Below are 23935 nucleotides of genomic sequence, written 5' to 3' on the forward strand. Positions count from 1 at the left end.
TTACAACGATCAAACAAGTAACAATGCATAAAACCGCGCGAGAACTAGTAATTAATCTAGGTGGTTAATCCAATTAACACGCCTAATTAAACTAGTCAAAGTTGTTTTAACCGGTTATGGTAATAACTAAGAGACGCTCCCACTAAATTCCGCATCCAATCTTAACTAATCCAATTAATTAAGTCGGTGAACCCAAATATTTGTCAAAATTAATTTTGCAAATGTCGCTCAAAAAACCCGAGGCCTAGCCTCCAAAATTTTAATTAAATAAACAAAATAATTAAAATAATTAAAATGACAATCTAAGCAAAATTACGTATTCCATAATGTCTAAGTGCCTAGCACTAAAACTTGGAACCCAAAATTACCCTTATTTACATATTAAGCAATGCTAAAATTAACTTTAAAATAGCATCGCCTTAATAACCCGGGGTTATTGTGCCAATTATGGGATCGTACGTACCGTACAACAAGCTCGTAACATACCCATTCGCACCCCCGCAACACCAAGCATGCCCATGGGCTGCTTGTGCTCGCACACGCCACGCCCAGCCAAGCCAAGCGTAGCAGCACGCACAGCGCGCACAACACTATGCTGCTGCTGCGCCATGCTGCTGCTTGCTGCTGGCTGGTGCGCTATGTGGCTGGCAGCGAGCAGCAGCCCACGCCCTTCCTCGCACACACAGACGCACAGCACCACGCACCTAAGAACGAAACACCCAGCAGCCTCGGCAGCCACATATGGGTTGCGTGAGCAGCCCAGCTGGCCGAGAGCTAGCTCGGGGCTCTTAGGCCTCGTGTTGCGTGCTAATGCTTCGAAAATTATCGAATTTTGTGTGTGACATTATAAATCAATTCTAAATTAATTTTAGAATCAATTTTGAGGAAAAATGAAAAATAACAAGTCCAACTTAAATAATTCATCCAAAGCAATTAACCAAATTTATTACCAAGAATCATTCTTTAATAAAATTGGTTTAACTTGGTGTAACAAAATAAATTAGGGCATTTCTCACTATTAATTTAATCACTTTAAATTAATCTTGAGATTTTGACAAAATAAAAGGGAGTTGGAAAAATGAACATAAGTTCAATAAAGACTCCAACTTTAATACTTGTGACTTCATGAAAAATTATATCTTCCAATATGAAGATAAACCAATTTCTATCACAAGTTTTAAACTTTATGATTCCAATTAACTAAAAAATTATTAAATCAACAAAGTTTAACCAAAATTCATGGAATTTAGTAACTCAAAGTTTCAATCACTTATCATAAGTAAAGATTGAATCTTTAATACTTGGAAGCATCAAAGAACAACTATTTCACACTCAATGCAATTAATTTGCAATTATGTGAAAAATAAAACCAAACTTTCAAGCACCAATTACTACCAAGTAATCATGCTTAAAGTGGTCTAAAATTGCATATAAAATAAGGAAAGAACCATTTACATAACCACCATAAATATGCAATCAATTTTCAAGGTTAGAAAGACTTAAAATTTTTTGTCAAAACGAAAAATCCCTCGAAAAATGCATTTCTGGTCGTTTTCTGGCTAAAAACCGAGCCCTAAAGGGTAAAACCATTTCCAGAACACCTTTTCCACCCAAAATTCACTATTTTTGGGTCGAAATCTGGGTTCGGGGCTGAAGATAGCTCTAATACGAAGTAAAATTTGAAAAACGAGTTACTAATATAATTAGCAACTTAAAACCAGAAAAAATAAGCCATAATGACACCTTGAAAATATTATGATTTTAAAATAAACGAGCGAGGCTCCGATACCGCTGTTGGGGTTTGGTGAGTCCGACTCACCGCGGAAACAAACCCAAAACCAAGACCGCACTCGCAATAAATAAAACCATAAACATAATTAAATTAATCACAAGATTAAGATAAGCTAATTACCTTTGATGCGTGCTTCGCTCCAAATGAGCTCTTACTTGAAAGCTTCAAGTCCCGCTCGCACGGAGACCTCCAACGAAGTCCACCCGCACCAACAAAACCGACTAGGTCCAATGTCTTGGAGTTAGCAAGACCCGACCAACAAAAACCCGAGTAATAATATTGAGTTCAAAGGTTTTCACTAATTGTGATGCCTTTTGCAACTCTTACTCAAGCATCTTTCCCAATGCCCATACTTGGGTATTTATAGGAAATGATGGGAGTATCATTTACTCTCCCATCAATGTGGGATAGTATGATTTTTTCATTTTATTTTAAAGCTAAAATAAAATCAATAATCAAGCTAGTAATAAATCAACAAGTGGCAAGCTCATGTGAGTGGTTAGGTGAGGACCATTTGGAGAAGGGGGGGACCAAACTTGCTCCCCACTCCCTCTCCCATAACCGGCCACCTCACTCCCCACACACTCAAGGACCACAAGCCACATGGCACCTACCCTTGGGCACCAAGGCAGCCAAGGTGGGCTGCCATGTGCTGCTGTCCGTGGCAGCCACGCCCAGCAAGCCCAGCACTCGCATGCGGGCTGCCAGCCGCTGCTGGCCAGCACGCCCAACATGCTTGTGCGGGCTGCTGCTGCTGGCCTTGTGCCTTGGCCAGCGCTGCTAGGCAGCAAGCAATGGCCTAGCCATGCTGCTGCTAGCTGTTGCGAGCTGGCGCGCCTAGCGTGCTAGCTCCAGCAGCTTGTTGCGGCATGGCTTGCTAGCCATTGCGCGCACAAGGCTGCGCCTAGCATGCTAGCACGCACTAGGCAGCCCCTAGCCTTGCGATGCTAGCATGAGTGCGCTAGCACGCACCAGCCAGCCTAGGCTCGGCTTGGTGCGCATGCTAGCCACCATGCTAGGCTATACGCCCTTAGCACTCGGTTTGCTTGGGCATTCCGATGCTAGGGGTATTTCGGTCTTTTGTTGATTTATTACTATTTCTCGTCTCGTCTTTCACTATTTTTCGACTCGACTTCCGACGCTCGGTTTCGACGCTCTAAGCTCGAATTTCCGACGTCTAAATAAATATTACTCGGTCGACTCATTATTTCCTTCCGAATTAATTCGTCGTTTCGGTTTGTTGAATGCTTGGGTGTGACCCGAAGGGTTCAGTCAAGATTAAGCTGTAACATTAATTATCCATTAATATTACTGATCGGAAGCGGCCTCCACCCAGGCATTCCGATCACTTGACCTTACTGAATATATTAGCTTTCTAATAATTCTGAACCCGCTAACGAAATAGTACACTTGTTCGAAGGACACCATTCCTTTCAATAACACCTCCTATAACTGGTTACCAACTTAAGAAACCGGTCAAGGGATTGTTTTGAGAAGATAAGAGTTAAAGGTAGGATTATTTTTAGATTACTCAAAGGTGGGATTAGATGTTTATCAAAGAGTGTAATAGTACATTCAAATAGACATTGGAGGGTATATTTGTAAAGAGCCTTTATCAGTTTAGCGTTAGAACGCAGTTTATCTCATTTTCTTTTTTTCTCTTTCCTCATGTTAGCTTAACTTCTTCCACTGTTACTCCTCCATTGCTGTTCCTCCTTTTTATTTATTTATTTATTTATTTTTTGATGGGGCTACTCCTCCATTGTTGATAGTATTCCTTTGCAACAAATATTTTTAGCCCTATAGGGTTGATCAATCCCATAACTTTACATATTTCCTTTGGGTTTTCTTTAAATTCGTCGACGAAGCCGCCGGAAGCTTCGAGAAGGTGAAGAAATAGAAACCGAATTTACAAAGAAATTGAAGGAACACCAATGGTGAAGTTGCTAAAAGGTACGAGAAGGTGAAGAAGTCAATGCCGAATTTTCAAAGAAGATGAGGAACAACAACTTGTTTCAGAATGGTAAAAAAAAAAAAAAGTTTTAGAAATTAGAAGTAGTTAAAAGTAGGTGATGGTGATGGCCTGATAGGGGAGTTGATAGGCTGACTTTCATCTTGTCCAAGGTTTCCGGTGGTTGTGTTTGTTTTTTAAAATACTGATGCAACAATGATACTAAGCTAACTCCAATTATTATTCATCACTCACGGAGTGATATGAGTTATTTAAGCCAACTGTCCAAAAAGCGGAGAAATTAATATTTTGTTAATGAAACTCAAATATCAAGACAATTTATTTACGAAATTGTCATTAGATATACATCCAAACTTTACATTACCCCCAATCCAAGCATGACCTTAAGTCCTTAACGCCACTAACAAAAAGTTGTGTAATCAAAGGGTTAAAGGCGTAAAGGTTATTTGATGCCTTGATGGCGATACTCTTAACTAACTCCTCCTAACTGCTACAAGATCTTAACCTTCGAAGGTGCACACAAAAATAACGGTTTAGATTATTATAAGACATACGAGCTAATGAACATGCATCAATGCATCATGCATGGTTATGGAGCAGCACTCCAAAAATACCAAAAAAATAAATAAATAAAAATTCATAACTTAATACTGGGTCAAAAATACCAATTAATTTAGGAAATTAATCTTCTCTTTCTTCATTTGATCATCCAACAACTTTCTCTCTCCTCAACATCACCGCAAATTTACCTACATTTTTTGTGAATTTCATCGGCATTCAGGTGCGAAATTTCGATCATTTCATTAATTTTTCAAATTTAATATTTGTAAGAATTTGATTTTTTCTGATTTTTTTTTACCCTAATTTGATTTGTTTTTGTTGTTAATTAATAGTGATTGATTACGACCTTTTTTCAGGGAGAAAGATGAAATAAAATTAAGTTTAAGGTCAGATTATGTGATTTTTGTATACGAGTTTGAGGCGAAATGGGGACTTTTCCAAAACAGGTAAGAATGATTTTGAATTTATTTTAGGTAAGTTTTGATTTGTTTGATTCAGATTGTGTTATTTTCTGGAATTGTAGATTTTTGTTTAGCTCATTTTGGACTATTTGTTCAATAATTTGTTGTGAACATAGTAATTTGATCATTTAATGGCTTCCCGTTAGATTTTTTTGACCTCTAATTGAAAAAGAAATGAAGTTGGCTAGCTTAATTTGTGAAGTCTTAGGGTAGTATTGAACCTGTGTTTGAATCCCGTCTACATCGATGCCATTTGTGGTTTTCTATACAACTAGAAAAAAAAAAAAGTATTGATTAAAGAAATGTGTTTTCTATGATTGGCATGTATAATGTTGATAGTAGGTAATGTGCTGAATCGGGGGTTGCTCGTATTTATACAACACTGAGTACTTTTTATGCCAGATGAAGGGGTACATTCAATTGAATTTTTCTCACTGAATTGAGGGCACAATAGGGTTAAATTAGGTAATACAAGTATAAGTATTCCCTTTAACCAGACAGCAACATATGTACATTGGCTATGGTAATTGTTGGCTAGGCTGCAAGGAATTAACCCAGCAGAATATGCGTGCTTTAGTGGGAACTGGGAAAATAATTAAATAATATTCAATGTAAGTGGATAAAAAATAATTATGTCAGTTCAAAAGTAATTAAAGATTTATTTCTGTAATACATATTTGGTTGCGCTATTACAGTCATTTGTTACTCAAGACAAATTTGATGGTAAATCGGCAAATGGTTCTATAACAATGATCTGCTCATTTTTTTTTAATTGTGCAGGGTGCAAGTATCAATTATGTGGTCGGATCGCTTGTTTGGGTAGAGGACAATGAGGAAGCATGGTTAGATGGAGAAGTTGTGGAAGTGAGTGGTGAAGAACTTACAGTAAATTGTACAACAGGGAACACTGTGAGTATTTTTTCTCTCTGAATGTATTTGAAATACATGTACCACGCTTTTTGTGATTTAGAGGACCTAATCAGAGAAATTACACCCGTGACAGGACTTAATGACATAAATCGATATTATATGAAGATAAAAAATTAATTGACCATGCTGGCGAATGTTAGTTAGGACAATCTTACTGTGATTCTTAAGCTTATGAGTAGAAAATTTGATTAGAAAAATTGCAAGAATTTCATATATATAATGGAGTAAAGTGGTGATATTCTTTCATCAGCTTGTCATACTCTCCTACCCATGACTATCTTAATATTTCCAGCCCTAGCACTGCTGTAGGCCCAGATTTGGTGTAATTAGCATAAAATGCAATGTTATCTGTCTACGAGTTGATTTATGCTACTTCCTCTGTTAAATATTAGTTGCAACAAAGGAATATTTTATGTCTCACAAATAATACCCCTTTGCTGCAATTAATTGTTAACGAAGGAAGTATATAGTATATACTAGTCAAATAACATTCTCAGCTGTAGTTTTAGAGACAGACTTCTTCCAGCCGATCATGGGTTACTCTTTCAACTTATGTAAGTTAAATGACTCATGGGAAACAATATAATAGTCGTCTTGAGGTTTCAGTGCTGTGATAACCTTTCCAACTTTTGGTGGATGCACTTGAGTATTCATGCCTAAACACTCACCTCTTAGTCTTAAGGAGCTCTATCTAATGCAAGTACTTCGGGTATCACAAAGGAAGATAATATATCTCTTTGCTATATGGGTGATATTAAATGAAGAAATCTACAAAGGGAGGTAAAGGTTCCCTGAAAAGAATCAATTAATTAACATGAATGAGTCTTTGAAGGTTCATACTCATATTAGCTTGTAAGGCAAAACAAGTACATGAACGAGTGGTTGCTTGTTTGACATTTTTGTTTCAAGCCAGAATTCTCCAATTTTGTGATGAAGGGATTAGAAAAAAAAAATTTATTGGATTCCAAGATGTACTATGATGCATTTATTTGAAAGCTGGGATCTCTTTGAAACTTAATAATTCTTCTATCTACCTTTGGTCCTTTTCAAGAATGATTTTGATAAAGTGTAGGTTTTGTTGTGTTATGTGTAAGAAGTTTGTGTGGAAATATACATATTTGTATATGTTGGTGTATTTCACTCTAGATATTCAAGGATCTTTCAATGAAGTCAAATACAATGACGACACTTTTACTCCTTTGGTCCCCAAATAAATGTTTCATTTGCCTTTTGCACACATTTATTGGAAGGTGAAAAAATAAATAAGACAATGGATTTTGGTTGATTGAAAGTGAGTATATAAAAATAATATTTTGTGGGGTTTAATTATGTTGATTAAAGATGAATAAAGATATACATAAGTGAAATGTTACTTTTATTTATGAATAAGGTTTTGGATGATATGAGCCCTTTGTTTTAGGGATAGGGGGAGTGATTTTATTCTAAAAGAATGTGATGGGTGCTTAGGGGAACCTAGATCGTTGAACCAATCTAAGAAATAATTCCTTTCTACTCATTCCTCAATACATAGTACCCGGTTAAGCAAGGCGTTGGTCTACAATGATTTTGGTATAATGTCAACAAATCAAAAGTGACGTTTCTAAAATCTCGCTGAGAAAGTCAATAATCAAAGGAGGATTAGGGGGAAGGGATTCCTCGTAATGCATAAATTATTTATAGCAAGGTTGTGTATTACCACAAGTTCCTATTTGGGTTCACGATAAAGTTCATGGCTCTTGGACATAGGTTTCTACCCCAAGTCCCCAATTTAACCTCAACTCTTGTTGTTGGACTCATATTTGGCATATGGATTTCTTGAGAAAGAGAGGAGACTTTTCTTAGCTACGAAACCACCCAAGTTCCTCTCGGATCTTTCTCGAGTTTGCTAGGTAATCCCTAGGTCTAGCCATTAGCGAAATCCCCTTCTCATGAGAGTGCTTTTCTTAGGTAAGTGTCCAAGACTAACAAGATAGATTGACCCATATTAAATGATCCTAGGATCTAGTCCAAATCCTAGGGTCTTTCTAAATCGTTGTCTTAATTCATAAACCTGGAATCACTGAAAATACCTATGGTCCTAGCCAAATCATGCAAGAATGAACTCAAAGTGCTAGAGGGGAAGAGGAATATACTTGCCATGACACTATTAGAGATCACCTGACCCCTAGTCCTATAGGACTTTTCATAAATCATGTTGGCAACTACAAGATATGAACTTTAAACAATGAAGCCCATCATTAAATATAAACAGTAACCAAATTTTGTAGCTGAACTAAGAGCTTAAATCTACTAACTACTAGCATTGCAGACTAGTAGATTAAACACAATTGAATATTAATAACATAGAAATTAAAAGCTACTGCGTAATATAAATTGTTTGAAGTGATGGTGAGAAACAACTAAACTAAAGCCTTTCAAAATTTCAATGTTGTTTTACAAAGAGGAGCGAGCTTCTTGTAGGAAGGAAAAAATTACGAAAAAAAAGAGGTAAAGCTGTCACTTTGTGCGAGGGGTGGAGCAGCCATTCCCCTGGCATGGCTATGAAGGTCAGAGATGAGGAACGTGTCGTTCTTTAATCTTTCATGGCTGTTCTTCATCTCATTGAAAAATTGAAGTCCCTGAACAGGCTTGTGTCTTGAATGGGGAGGATGCATGGTCTTGTCCTTCCTTTTCTGTATTCTTGGTTGAGCTGGTCTTCTAGCTTAGGCGATTCCCTTGGACTGATTTATGGCAGAGCTAGGTATGATGAACTTTGCAACAATATGAACTTGTCAAAGGGGTTTGATGATGATGATGAGATATTTTATCTTTAGTAGGGGCAAGCAAACATCATTGGTTCTTTTTTAAGTTTTTTTCTTTGAATTCTTAGGGAATTCTTCCCTTTAGCTCTATTTGTAGTAAATTTGTAAAATAAGCAAAAGCAAGGGAAGAAAGAAGAAAGAATGCAAATATGACCTAAAATGCAACTATAATGCGCGTGCAGACAGACACACACACACGCACACCCACACGCACACGCACACACACGCACACGCACACATGCGCGCACAAACACATATCTTCTATTATATGTTTATTTAAGTGTCATATGCTGAATACTTACATTACAACTATTGACTCTTGCTAATGCTCATAGAGTCCTCCTCATCTGACATTCCCTGGCATAGCATGTAGCATTGTAAATGCAATTGGTTCTGTTTTCCATATTCTCAACACTGGTGGACCTTTTGTTTCCCTAGTTGGTATCATTATGCCATTAATGATACATTTTCTTTGAAAAAATACAGGTTGTTGCTAATGCATCCAGGGTTCATCCAAAGGATCCCGAAGCACCTCCTTCTGGTGTAGATGATATGACCAAACTGGCTTATCTACATGAGCCAGGGGTTCTTAATAATCTGAAATGTCGTTATGATATCAATGAAATTTATGTAAGTGATGAGCAATTTTCCTTTTTTCTCTTTTCATATGTGCTTACATATATGATCACAATCTAAACTCTTACTCTTGTGCCGTCATACTGATGTGCTAAATATGTTTGTGTGTACCTGTCATAATTGTGAAAATATGTATCAGTGCTATTTAGTCTTCGCATAACCTTTTTGCACTATGTTGCTTGATACTGAGCATTAAGCCACCAGGATAGAGAATTATGTGCTTTGAATTACTGTTTGTATTATGATCATCTTATCTGTTTCCGGAACATACAAGAAATGGGAAATATGCTGGCAATGGCGCATTTCCTATTTTATTGTGTAATTATATCTTGTTATTCAACAGTAAGAATTTAGTATTCATCTCCTACAAATAAGTTTGATACTACTAAATTTCTTTCTAGACATACACAGGAAATATACTGATAGCTGTGAACCCTTTCCAAAGGCTACCTCACTTGTATGATAGTGATATGAAAGAGAAGTATAGAGGGGCAGCTTTAGGTGAACTAAGCCCGCATCCCTTTGCAATTGCAGATTCTGCATACAGGTAATGTTTTATTTTTGTGGTCAATTTTGAAGATGGCTTCTTATTTTGCCTGTGAACCTTGGTGTTAATTACATATGTTCATGACAGGATGATGTTACAGGAAGGAATAAGTCAGTCAATATTGGTTAGCGGGGAGAGTGGAGCTGGGAAAACAGAAAGTACTAAAAGTCTTATGCAATTTCTAGCATATATGGGAGGAAGAGCTAATGCTGAGGGACGTACTGTTGAGCAGCAAGTTCTAGAGGTATAAATGATTAAATAATTGTTTTCGGTACAATAGTATTGTTTAAAGCATATCATAACTTAGAATTGATTCTATCTATCACATAGCTTTCCAGAACTTGTATTTTTTAAGCAGAAGCTGTTTCCTGTTGTGCTTTAACATGCTTTTATACTGTTATCTCGTAGTAGGAAACAAGCAATATTTGCACCCTATGAAATTCTAGTTTCTATTTTCTGTCTCTCTGAATTCCTTAGTTTTTTAGAAGAATGTGGTGGTTACTGGAAGCAAGTTAAGGCCTTTTTCATGTTAGAAGTCGTATCATGAAGCAATGCCAGGATGGCAGTTACATTGCATGCGTAGTCAACTCATAGCATTGTCTATTTCTGCTGTAAGAAGGGACATAGGTACCATTAAAAGTTAAGGAATTAGGGTCTCTACCATGGTTAATTGATCAAATGTATAATCAACTTTTCTGTTTGGAAAGATATTGGTCGTAGAACTTGTCATGGCAAAGTGCTTTCTTTGCAACATATGTTGCATTCCTAAGAAAGTACCTGGTGGCCTTACTTTTGATTGTGGGACTTTTTAATTTGGTATATATCTAGCTATTGGGGCTTGTGTTAAAGTAATTTTTACTAAGGGGACAAGCAATCACTGAGATTCAAAGAACTAGGTTTTGGCTCAAGAACAGTGTAGAAATTGCTAATATAAGTATGTAGCTAAGCATATGATACGGGGGAAGGTAGGGAAGGTAGTTCCTTTTGATTTCCTGAGTGGTAAAGGCACTAGAATTTAAATCTATTAGTTCATATGATCTCAGTGTTGATAAGCGTCATATGTCAACTTTGTTTATCTGGATAGGGATATGTGGTCCTCCAACACCAATAGTCTCTTTCATTTAATTTTATCACATCTAATATTGTTTTTGATCCTTTGTTATGCAGTCCAACCCAGTTCTGGAAGCATTTGGTAATGCTAAGACCGTGAGAAACAACAACTCAAGGTATTTATCTTGCTTTTCCATTATAATATTCATTCCCATACTTTTGAATAAACCGTGTCTACAATCATTTTCATTAAATTGAGTTTTAACACTGTATAACTTGGCAGTCGTTTTGGCAAGTTTGTGGAGATACAATTTGATCAAAGGGGGAGGATTTCAGGAGCTGCTATCAGAACTTATCTACTAGAAAGATCTCGTGTTTGTCAGGTGTCTGATCCTGAAAGAAACTATCACTGCTTCTACATGCTATGTGCTGCCCCAAAAGAGGTAATTAGTTAGTGAATAATGCTTCTTTATGTGTGATGTTTGGATATGTTATTACATGTGGCTAGAATTATTGCTGGTTCAGATAAGAAAAGAAATGGTGATGCTGATTTGTAGCACTTACAAGAGAGAAGGAATTTGCTAAATGGCTTGTTGACTTTGCAGAAGAAAGATTGAGAACTGAACTATAATCTTGTGAATTTCTTCAGAAGATCTGCATTAATTTATTTCTTAGCAAGTCTCAAAATTCAAACAAAAGCATAGTTTTTGATTTCACAGAACTGCCCTCAAACATTCTTAAGTCTCAAAGTAAAAACTTTAGTAAGGATTTTATCCATATGCTTAAGCAAATAATATATATTACAGTTAGATCTTTCGTCCTTCACCATCTCATTTCTCATAGATTCAGGGAAATTTTTCAATAATCTTATACATGATTAATTGCTATAATGTAGGAAGAATATTTGAGATTGAGACCTTTGAGCCTTGATATCTGTCTACGCCTATCCTCAAACTCCTGTACTGATCAGACTTTTTCTATGTCACTAGTTTGTGTAGTTTCCTTTGTTGCCTTGATGGATACTTTTGTAATTTCAAGGTAGTACTGGGTATCGTACTATCGTGTCAAAATTTCTTTTAATAACTCATAATTACTTTGCTCATTGGCTGTATAAAATTGAACTTTGTTTTATTGTCGGCAACAAGCTCAAAAAAGTTTGCATTACCCTCCATCTTTTTGTTTATATTATGTCTTTTAATGTCTTTCTAATGCATGCTATATACTTGCAGCAAGCTTAATGTTTACTTTGTTTCAAGTTCTATGAATCCATGTCAAATAATATATATATATATATATATTTTTTTTTCATTTATGCTCACTTAGGATGTCGAAAGGTTTAAGTTGGACAGTCCGAGAACTTTTCATTATCTCAATCAATCAAATTGCTACGAGGTTGATGTCATTGATGATGCACAAGAGTACTTAACAACTAGAAGAGCCATGGATGTTGTTGGAATTAATTCTCATGAGCAGGTAGTATGGACATAAAGAAATCTCCGATATTCTTTTTATCGTATCATGCTGGATAGATTTTAGATTTGTTTTCTTACCTAAATAGGATTTGTTATAATCCATTTCCTTCATAGGATGCGATATTCAAAGTTGTGGCTGCAATTCTCCATCTAGGTAATATTGAATTTGCAAAAGGGAGTGATTCAGATTCCTCTAAACCCAAAGATGAAAAATCTAGGTTTCATCTGAGAACAGCCGCTGAGCTTTTCATGTAAGCAGCTTCTTGCACTTGTGACATTTATTTTATATGTACCTTATTGAGGTAGCTCATGCACATGTAATTTGTGTTTAGGTGTGACAAGAAGGCCCTTGAGGATTCTCTTTGCAAACGTGTGATTTTTACTCGTGGTGAATCGATTACTAAGAATTTGGATCCAGATGCTGCTACTGTCAGTAGAGATGCCTTGGCCAAAATTGTTTACTCCAGGTTGTTTGACTGGTACGTTCCTAGACATTCTAACTTAAGGTAAAATATTTTACCTTTAAGCTGGTTAAGACGAGCCAGTCTTATAAGGTTTCATCCTATTTCTTCAGGCTTGTCAACAAGATAAATAGTTCAATTGGTCAGGATCCTGATTCAAAATTTCTGATTGGGGTTTTGGACATTTACGGTTTCGAGACATTCAAGACCAACAGGTGCTTAACCGGTACGCACTTTTGTTGTTAATTGAACGATTTTACCAAATAGAATTGAGAAAAAGTGATTTGATGCATGAGAAACTATATGATTGACAAAATGATGTATGTCACCACATAGCTAGCAGGCACAATCAATTGTTCAGTTATTAAATGATTGACCAATGGATTCCATTTGTTTACCTTTAGCAGACTGTTGAAGCTGTTTGTTGGTCTGGTTATGCCAGCCGTGTCATAAAATTACTTTAAGCTAAGACAATCACTTGATTTGAAATCATTTGTTTTATTATATTGTTGTGTTTTTAAAATAAATTTTTTTTTCTTGCTCTCCTTTTTCAAATTTGTACAGTACTCATTTGTGAGGTTAATTCTACTCTTTGCAGCTTTGAGCAGTTCTGTATTAATTTAACAAATGAGAAGCTACAGCAACATTTTAATCAGGTTCTTATTTTATGTAATTAAAAATCTTAAACGATAGCTCTACTTGATGATGAACAATTATTATTTATAGTATTTGTTTATCTGTTTTCCTTTCTGGCAGCATGTTTTTAAGATGGAGCAAGAAGAATACACTAGAGAAGAAATTGATTGGAGCTATATTGAGTTTGTTGACAACCAGGATGTTCTTGATCTCATTGAGAAGGTTGGTATTCGCCGCTGTTGTCCTGTTTTGATTAGTACACAGAGCTGGTTTGTTACTGTTTCACAATGAAAACTTGGAAGCTTAAGGTCTAAGTTTATCTACCAAAGATTTTAAGTCTAAAATAAATCAGTGTCCCAGACCTTCATGTTCAGGTCACTCAATACTTATGCCATGTATTTATAGTAATGTTAGTGTTCCATGAACAGTCTTCTTTATGAATTGATGTTTCAAATCTTGAGACAAAAACTTTTCTACTTAATACCATTTTCTAAGAAACAAATCAAATGTATCCGAATCTTCAAGATTTTTATAAGAGAAAGCAAATGAGGGGACAACTGATTATTTTGGTGTAATAAGTCTTTTCTATATATGTTATTTCATGTCCACATTATGATTTTCCCATTGTGAAGATTGGGTACATTCCCTGAAAATGTCATCCTGACCAGTTTAACTTTTTGTTGGTGAGCCTCCCGCCCTTGCTACCTAAGATAAAAGAGGATTCTGTGCGTAAAACCTTCCTGACTTTTAACCTGTGTATTGATTGCAGAAACCTGGTGGTATTATTGCTCTTCTGGACGAAGCCTGGTAAGTACTGGAATTATTAAGTTTTTAAATGATAATGTTTTTCATACTTTATGTATATTCAACCTCCTTCCTCTCCTTAAATAGCAAAATGAGAAAAACAACAAAATACACATGTAGATCATCGTTTTCAATGTTGATGAAATTTGTTTTTCCCATAGTATGTTTCCTAGATCAACACATGAGACATTTGCTGAAAAGCTGTACCAGACATTCAGCAATCATAAACGCTTCAGCAAACCAAAGCTATCCCGCACAGACTTTGTCATTTCTCATTATGCTGGTGAGGTAGGTCACTTTTGAGGAGGAATAATATACATGGATGGTAGGGTCTCTTGTTTTTTAGAAAAACTTATCATCTTGATATTAATCTATCAATAATTATGCTGCAGGTGACCTACCAAACCGAGTTTTTCTTGGATAAGAACAAAGATTATGTTGTTCCAGAGCATCAAGAACTTCTAAGTGCTTCCGAATGTGCCTTTGTGGCAAGCTTGTTTCCACGTTTTCCTGAGGAGTCAGCTAAATCTTCTAAGTTTTCCTCTATAGGTACCAGCTTTAAGGTCTGTCTACTAATTCTGTATCTCTCTCTCTCTCTTCTTATTCCATTCTCTTCCCCTGGAGAGTGTTGAGGGTGAGATTCACCTTTTCTTATCTGTGCTTCCCACGTGTCTGAAGCTTCCATATTGAATTATTTTTCCTCGTCTTGTTTACCCAGCACCAATTGCAGTTACTGTTGGAGACACTTAGCGCAACAGAGCCACATTATATCCGCTGTGTAAAGCCTAACAATCTTCTTAAGCCTGCAATATTTGAGAACAGTAATGTTCTGCATCAACTTCGTTGTGGGGTATATTTTTCTGCTTATTGTATTGCTTGGTGTTACACTGTATGAACTTTAGTATGTTGCTTAGTCAGGACTCTTAAAATTTGATTATCTCCTTTAGGGGGTCATGGAGGCTATAAGAATTAGCTGTGCTGGATTTCCCACAAGAAAGCCATTTCATGAATTTATAAATCGTTGTCGTATTCTTGCTCCAGAAATTATGAATGGCAGGTAAAATAACCTAAGTTTAATACTATGGTTCGTTTGTCTTAAATTTTGATTCTTGTTTGTGCTGTTTTCTTTTCCTTCACAATCATTTTACATGTTATGACCTTTTATCTCTATGACTTGCTTTCTACAGCTACGATGAAGTCACTGCATGTAGAAAGATTTTAAAGAAAGTGCAGCTTGACGGATATCAGGTGTGACGGATCTATTATGATGCACTGTATTTTGTATTAAGTTTGTTAGTAAATTTTTACCAAGTCCATGTTGTAGCTCTTATGGTCTTCTATGAGATAATATCAGTTCATAGCAAGGTCATAAAGCCATAGTTGTTCTATTCATCATCATGGTTCTTTCGTGCCCAATAGAAATTAGCAAATGTAGCTTATTACTTTGAATTGCCTGATGATTTACAAACAAAAGTATTGACTATTTCAGCCAGTGTTTTTGGCATCTTATGAATCATATTGTATACTGTGAACTTTTTTTGAAATACTCAAAAAACATAACAAAAACAATGTCACAGCCATAATCCTGGATGGGTCAGCTACACAAACCAAGATGTCATCTTTATGAGTAATTCATGTGAATCATTTTCCACCACTCTCTCGTCTGTCCAATATGAGATGGTCCTGGCCTCCTGGGCGTCGAATTTTCTTCATATCGTTTTTCACTCTTACAATCCATGTCATCCTTGGTTGACCTTGACTTGTAATTACTCCATTATCACAATATTCTATTCTTGGGAAAACTGTCTTTTGATGTTGGATGTGTCCAAACTACAAGAGTTGGTTATTCATAAAATTACTGTGGATGTCTAATTGCAAATTCCATGTCTTACCTCGCATCCACCTTTAACATAATTGCCACATTTTCTTACAAACTTGATCTATCTTGAATTTCTTGTATTCCTATCCTTATAGTAAAGCTTATCAAACAGTTATGTTATAAAACTTATACTTCACCTTTAGGCGCTGTAGTGATGCAGAGTCAATAATTTTCCCTTTTCGAGCCAAGTTTGATCTTGTGCGAAATATCTTGGTCAAAGTCCCATTTTTTTTTCGATGATATACTCTAAACACTCAACATTCTCAGTAATAGACAATTCTACTTTCTATCCCAAAAAGTTCAACAGTATTTTCATCCAAATTCTCCTCTACCTAATTTAACTCGACACATTCTGTTTTTGTTTTACATCACTTTGCCTTAAGCCTCAAGTTTCCAATTCCTGTCTCTATATATATAATTTAATATTGTCATAAATTACATTTTCTTATGTCCATGGTATACATGTATATTCTTTAGTTTTTAAATACATGAGCTTGCATGATCATTCTAAGTATGATTTAATGGCAGATCGGTATAAGTAAAGTGTTTCTCAGAGCAGGCCAGATGGCTGAACTAGATGCACTCAGGAATGAGGTTTTAGGGCAATCTGCTACCAAAATTCAGAAGCAAATCCGGACTTTTTTCTTCCACAGATGGTTCAAACAAATGCGGTTGTCTGCTATACATATTCAAACCTTCTGCAGAGGTACTGCTATATCTGTTTAGGACCTCTACCCAAGAAATATTCTTTAATTCCATCTTAATAAATATACAAATAAAGTACATAGGCCTCTATACTGCAAAAGAGCAATGACTACTTAGCTAGCCTGCTGGATGAGCATAACAGATGTATTCTAGTTAAAGATAAGAACATAAAATTGAATTTGTGATCTTTGTGAAGTACTACTTCCTAAGTAATCGATAATAGAATGTAGTTGTAATGTAATCTATAAGAACAATGGCTAATTCTCAATAGTAACCCTAAGTTATGGACAATTATCCTTGGATGTCAACCTAAATTTATTTCTCCATGGTAATTTTGTGCTTTTTATTATACTTGAAAATATGGCATTAACAACCATTTTTTAATATAAACAATTGTGAAAGAGTTGTTTTTAAATTAATTACAATTCTCAATGTTTGAATGACGTAAGTTCCCTTCAATAAACTGCTTTTTCTTCATCTCTCTTTAAAAACAAAAATGAACTAGTATTTCGATAAGAGACGAAGGAACCATCCTACAATCATAGTTTACAAAAGTCTCCAAAGTTCAAAACTCCAAATATATGTTGGCGTATTGCCCCGACATTCCCAAATAACTTAGTGGCCAATGTTGGATTAATACCCTACTGAAGAAGCAAATTTCTCAGAATCTTTAAGGCCAATATAATTCTTGTTAGATTTATGGAGGTTGATCTTTCATTCGGAAACCACTGTTGACGCATGCAATACCATGAAGACCTTGTAAAGAAGATTATTAGGATCAAAGCATGATAAGTGAGCTGGAGTTGCTTCAGGAAAACTTTATTAGTTGTGTAAAAAAAAATGTTCTTAATAATCTAAAGGCTATAGAGTTCTGAGGAGAATAAATTTTGTTTGACTTTGAGATAGCCCATTCCTTAATGTGATAATTTTTGGAAATGAATTTTAAGCCGTCCTCATTGTAAGAAATCACTCTATTGTGGAAATATGACTATTTATAGATGGTAGTTGCCAATAGATCAGACTTGCACTTGTTGAGGACATGCACACACATTTGTATGCTTTCTACTAACTCAAACTTATCATTGCAGGACAAGTTGCTCGGTCTGTGTTTGAACACAAGAAGAAAGAAGCAGCATGTCTGAGAATCCAAAAGGAGTTGCGCAGGCATCTTGCCAGGAAATCTTACTTAGAGTTATATTCTTCTGCTATGACAATTGAGAGAGGTATGCGGAGCATGGCTGCTCGTAGTGAGCTTCGTTTTCGAAGACAGACAAGGGCTGCAATTAAAATTCAGGTAAAATCTCATACTCCCTCTTTCCTTTATTCTTGTCTCATTTGGAATTTTCATTTGAAGAGAGAAACTTTGTCCATGAATTTTATCTATATAGACATCCTCAATCCTCAAATAATTGCTCCATTTCTCATTTTACACTTTATACAAACTCTCCTTTAACTTTCTTTTCTAATTTACACATAAGGAACTAGATGGAGAGTTGTATAGAAAAGAAATACTCATGTGAGATCTTGTTAGATTCGTTTCAATGTGTAGTTTTAAATTATTAACTTCTCATAATTCATAAATTAAACATAAATAAAGATGTGCACTGCAATTTTTTGAAATGTCATATGGAACATACGTTAAGGAATGCAGGAATTAGTTTATGTCTAAAAGAACTAAAGTTTTAGCCGTATGGTGGAGTCTATATTGGGCAAGATGTCACATTTTTGTTTAGTGAACACAATTGGAAGGGTGAGAACCTTTCATTTTTGGTGAAAATTTCTTTATTGTAGATAGAAGAAGAATGTACGAGGGAGGACCAGAGATCCTTTGAAAAATATAAATGCAAAAATTGTCCTCGTATCACATGTTAATCTTTAGATGAAAGTACCATCAGCATGTGCTGTATAGAAGCTGATTACACAGATATCTAGAGAAGTCAATGCAAACCAAGTTATTGATGTTTTTTATAATCCTATTATTTCTATCTAATCGAATCACCCACACGACCACAAAAAAAGTTGATTCACTTTTAAACACTTCCCATTTTCCTCCTGAAGGTCATACAAAAAAATATGATAATGCTCCTAAATGATTTGTTACATGAGAAAGACGCCTGCTTGTAGTGGAAAAAATAAGGAAGCCCTTCCCTTACTTGAAAAACACAAAACATACTCAGTTGGTTAGCAAGCTTTGTGAGTCTCTTCATCAAAAGTTTATCGTATTGTGTCTCTCTAAGAGAGAGATCAAGTTCCACCCTCCTCCCTCCCCAATTCCATAATAAGGAGAAAGGATTATGTAGAAGTAGCATTATAAGATACCTAAGAGGCAAACTTATGTGTATTTATACATTCGGAATCGAGTACCATCTTACGTATATTATTGTTTGTGAGAACTAGTTTAGATCTTATTTCTGATGATGAGTCAATAGCTGTTTATTTAGTTTTGAAAATGGCTTGTCCTCTTTTCTTGTATAAAGTGTAAAATAAAACTCCCTCTGTAGTCTGTCCATAATTTATTTTTTTGTTAGGCTTAGGTATGCATATTAAGAAATTCAGTAGGGTGGGTGAGAGTATGAGATAAAGTGATGCAGTAGAGGGGTCTACTTCACATGAGTTTAGTAAAGTAGCAAGAAGATTTTTTGTGGACATCTTAAAAAGGAATACAAGAAGATTATTTGTGGACAGAGGAAGTATAATGCTAATTAGGACAGTTAATCTTACCATAGTGGAGTGCTGGATAGTAATTATACATGGAGAAACCTGCTGAAAAGGACGTTCAATTTTCTTAAAACGAAATCATATGAAAAAATGCGTATGAAGACTTTATGTTCTCCATGTAAAACATACGATTCCCTCATAGAAGATAAGAAGTTTTCGGGAATGGATTAGTAGGTGATTAATTTGGCTTTAAAATGGCTTGCCCTTCTTTATTGTTTCATCCATTAATTTTTCAATATATTAGCATGCACTAATATTTTCCTTTTTGTGATATGTTCATGTGTACTACAGAGTCATTGTAGAAGGTACAAAGCCCAATATCACTATCGAAGGATGAGGAAAGCAGCTATTATAACACAATGTGCATGGCGAGCTAAAATGGCAAGAAGAGAATTACGGAAACTTAAAATGGTGACAAAGTGAACATTTTTAAGCAGATTATTTCTTGACCTTTGTGAAATAGTTTGATATGAAATGCGTCTGCTTTGATTTTCCTTGCTTCTAGTTCAATGGAGGATCAACATATAATTGAGTTGAGCATGTTCCTTAGCCACCTCATATGTTGAAACCTTGCTTTTACATGATGTGAGATTACTGGAGTAGGCTACTTATAGTTAAAGACCCATGTAAACAATTAAATGCCTCAAATCATCCCATACAAATAACTGGCGTTCATTTTCATCCACAGAAATCAGAATAGTTTCACTGTACAACTGTCTTTTATAGTTAACCTATTTGAGGGACAATGTGTGTTGGTCAGCAAAATAATATCAACAACTTTTTTTTTTTTTTTTTTTTTTTTTTTTTTTTTTTTTTTTTTGCATCTTTGTTTAAACTTGATTTCATGAATTATATTAACGTATTAGTAGATAAACTTTAATTTAAAAACAAAATTTGAAAGGGAGAAGGCAAAGGTTGATGTTATTTTGTCCCAAATATAGTTGACTCTATGAACTGAGGGTGATCTCTCCCATGGCCTCAATATTTATTATGGTCTTGTAGTTTAGAGGAAAAGTTGTGACATGCAAGCCGGTTAGTGGAAAAGTACATTTTCATTGTCTTTTGTGCTACATTTTACCAAAAATTTGTTGATGTTTGATTGTATGTTAATCTATAAAATTACTCTGCTTTATTTTATTCTATGCTATTTATTCTATTGAACTGCCAGCTACTTTAACTTTAATTTTCTCAATTATAAATTCATTTTATGATCATTTGTGCTAGGCTGCAAAGGAGGCGGGTGCTTTGAAGGAAGCTAAGAATAGATTAGAAAAGGAAGTTGAAGAACTAACTTCCCGACTGCAGCTAGAGAAATGCATGAGGGTTAGTATTATGGTGAATAATTAGCTCAGCCATTAACTATTGTATATCATGAATTCTTCGTTGTTTCCAACCATGACTTCAGATTACTCTTATGAATAGTAATTTTGTAGTATTATGGTGAAAATATAATGAATTTCTCTTGATAAGTTTCTGTACATTTTTTGTGTATTGCCTGCTGTATTTCATCCTTGACACACTTGATTGATATTTACTAGGAAAACTCCTGAGTTTTTATTCATTTGTTTTTATTACCAAAATTATCAAAAGTGTATTTGCATGAGAGTGAGGTATTGGATCGTAAGGGATGGAGGAGGAAGATTTTTGTGGATGACTATACGGAATAATCACTTTTGGTTCATGTAGCCGACCCCACTTATGGGATTAAGGCTTTGATTGATTGAATTATCAAAAGTGGCAGAATCATTAACACTCTTAGTATGTTGTCCTCTAGAATGTCAAAGTTTCATTTTGGTACTAGATCTGACAAAGTACAAATCTTGTTAAGGTTATGGTGATTTACCTGGTTTCATCTTTACTGCTTGCTGTAAGGACTTCAATGAGGTTGTCCCACTCTGCATACATCTAGACAAAATTCGCAGATCTTTTTATTGTTTGATTTTATAGAAAATATGTTGTTCTCTGCATTTACCTCCTCTTTCAAGCATTTTAACTAAACATTTCTCTTACCTGCAAATATATTCTGAACAAAGAACAGCAACAGATGTTTGAAGCTAAATTAAGTAAAACTCATATCATATATAAAATTGATATTGTGTGAGTCTTCAATTTGGCTCTATCTCTCATACACTTATCTCTTATTAGATATTTCTCTTCATTTGTTTGTTTTTTTTCTTAAGGATGATCTTGAACAATTGAAGAATCAAGAAAATGAAAAGCTACAACAGGCTTTGGAAATTATGGAGAAGCAATTTCATGAAACTAAGACATTGCTTATGAAGGAACGTGAGGAAGCTGTGAAAAATGCAGCTGAGCAAGTCCCTATTATACAAGAAGTACCTGTTTATGATGATGAACTGATGAGTAAGCTTACTGTTGAAAATGAACAACTCAAGGTAACATATCTTTTGTATATCTTGCTTGGTCTTCTTTGTATGGAACGATTCCTGTTTGTTCTCTTTTCAATTTCAACGTGTCTTCCCAGGAATGTGTAAGTTCACTAGAAAAGAAAATTGAAGAGACTGAGAAGAAATATGAGGAAATAAGCAAGCGTAATCAAGAATCTATTTCTAATACTGAATTGATAGATAAACTTTCAGCAGAAAATGAACAGCTCCAGGTAATATTTCATGATGGCCTTGCATGACCTACAGTTATTTCCTAAACTACATTTGTTTTGCTCTCATTTAAAATTTTTTTCTTCCTAGAGACTGGTGAGTTCATTGGAAACAAAAATCAATGAAACTGAGAGGAAATATGCAGAAACGAGCAAGCAGAGTGAAGATCCTGTTTTTGACAGTGAGTCGATAGATAGACTTGCTGTGGAAAATAAACAGCTAGAGGTAAGATATCTTTATGTAAGTTTTCTTGATCCGTCATTCATAAGGAGCAATTGTATTTGGGCACTTATTTCAATGTAAATTTCCCAGGAAATGGTTAGCTCATTGGAACATAAAATTAATGAAACTCAGAAGAAATATGAGGAAACAAGCAAGCTAAATGAAGAGCTTGAGGTGAGATTTCGTTGTGTAGGCCTGCTTGACGTGAAATTCACGCAGAACTTCAATTTTTTAATACTTATTGCAATACTTTCCTTTCTTCTCAGGGAGTGGTAAGCTCATTGGAACAGAAAATTGACGAAACTCAGAAAAAATATGAGGAAACAAGCAAGCTAAGTGAAGAGCGGTTAAAGCAGTCACAAGAAGCTGAGTCAAAGATGATTGGACTCAAAATTGCAGTACACAGGTGCTTGACAGCTCTTTACATTTGTTCTTATTAATAAGGATTGTATGTCAGTTTATATAAATGTATGTAAAGGAACTACTGATACTATAGGTTATGATAGTAATGGATCTTTAGTGGTCCTGTGGACTCAAACAATTCATATATGAATCTTAGACACTTTAGTGGAGCCATCATTGACTCGTTGCTACCAAATTTAATGCAAATTGCAGTACCATATCATATACTCCCTTCATCCTCAAATAAAGTCCACCAATATTTAATACAAATTGCAGTACCAGATCATATACTCCCTTCATCCTCTAATAAAGTCCGATTTCTCTTTTGCACATGTTTTTAGAATAGTGAGTAAAAAAATAAGATTGTGGGGTTTAGTTGATTAAAAGTGAATATAAAAAGAAGAAAGTGGGGTTTTGTTGATTATGAACTGATAGCGAAGTTCAATTCTCTTGCAAAGGCCTTCATTGCCTACTAGATCTATGAATGGCCTTTGCAATTTCAACTTCTTGTACCAGCTCATTAACATCTAGTGCAAGCTTCTCAAGGGGACAAGAAAGGATTAAGATTGTGACAGATGGAGTTTAGACTCACATTTGCATTCTGCTGATTTACAATACTTTTCCTAACTTGCAATTTTCCCAAAAAATATCCTTATTGTAGGGATTAGAATCATCCTAAGTACTTTGTCACATTGGTCAATTTGGGTTAGGACTTGCTTGCTTCCCATGCTGGTAATGTTACCCAAAATATCCATTTATCTCAGGTTTTCTTTCCATAAGAATCTTGTTCTGGGATCTAAGCCCTCCTTTTCTTTTTATGTACGTGTGTTACCTGAATTTCAAACACATAATCCTAAGGAAATGGGATTAATTACAAGGAACAAAATATCATCCGCATGAATCACTCACATGGATCTGTTTCTACACTATTACCTTGGTATAATTTGATCTGGGAGACTCAATTTCTTAATATCCTTGATATATATGGTTTATCACGGCCATCTCTTGTCTCCCTTGATCTCTTTTAATGTCTCCATTTTTCCGATCCTCCATTGTGGTGTTTTTGATCACGACGTTGGACTAGTCCAAACTCCAAACCACTGTAGATGGTTTCTTGCATCATATCCTTGATAAATGCTTCTCTGACCTTATGTAGAATCTCTACATTTCAAAATATTTCTCATCTCATGTTACTTCTCATTCACCTTATCACACTCATTTCTACCACATTCATGTATTGATGATGATACTAGAGTTGTGGTTAATGC

General features: G+C 35.3%; 1 protein-coding gene across 1 annotated transcript in view; it reads left to right on the plus strand.

Moving 5' to 3' along the window:
• The first annotated feature begins 4306 nt into the window (after positions 1-4306).
• Positions 4307-23935, plus strand: part of LOC145612452 (myosin-6-like) — a 30600-nt gene continuing 10971 nt past the window's right edge. The window contains exons 1-29 of the mRNA XM_081667820.1: positions 4307-4545; positions 4682-4771; positions 5567-5695; positions 9004-9147; positions 9555-9700; positions 9788-9944; positions 10868-10926; positions 11034-11193; positions 12074-12223; positions 12337-12473; positions 12555-12701; positions 12797-12898; positions 13282-13339; positions 13440-13541; positions 14089-14126; positions 14285-14411; positions 14516-14686; positions 14842-14973; positions 15071-15180; positions 15311-15371; positions 16531-16708; positions 17796-18001; positions 19717-19836; positions 20650-20748; positions 21606-21821; positions 21911-22045; positions 22134-22268; positions 22356-22439; positions 22532-22671. Of these exons, the coding sequence (XP_081523946.1) occupies positions 4751-4771; positions 5567-5695; positions 9004-9147; positions 9555-9700; positions 9788-9944; positions 10868-10926; positions 11034-11193; positions 12074-12223; positions 12337-12473; positions 12555-12701; positions 12797-12898; positions 13282-13339; positions 13440-13541; positions 14089-14126; positions 14285-14411; positions 14516-14686; positions 14842-14973; positions 15071-15180; positions 15311-15371; positions 16531-16708; positions 17796-18001; positions 19717-19836; positions 20650-20748; positions 21606-21821; positions 21911-22045; positions 22134-22268; positions 22356-22439; positions 22532-22671 (3464 nt within the window). The 5' untranslated portion in view covers positions 4307-4545; positions 4682-4750. The remainder of the gene's footprint in view (positions 4546-4681; positions 4772-5566; positions 5696-9003; positions 9148-9554; positions 9701-9787; positions 9945-10867; positions 10927-11033; positions 11194-12073; positions 12224-12336; positions 12474-12554; positions 12702-12796; positions 12899-13281; positions 13340-13439; positions 13542-14088; positions 14127-14284; positions 14412-14515; positions 14687-14841; positions 14974-15070; positions 15181-15310; positions 15372-16530; positions 16709-17795; positions 18002-19716; positions 19837-20649; positions 20749-21605; positions 21822-21910; positions 22046-22133; positions 22269-22355; positions 22440-22531; positions 22672-23935) is intronic.

Source organism: Chenopodium album, chromosome 24 (genome assembly GCF_948465745.1).
Source record: "Chenopodium album chromosome 24, dcCheAlbu1.1, whole genome shotgun sequence".
Taxonomy (NCBI): Eukaryota; Viridiplantae; Streptophyta; class Magnoliopsida; order Caryophyllales; family Amaranthaceae; genus Chenopodium; species Chenopodium album.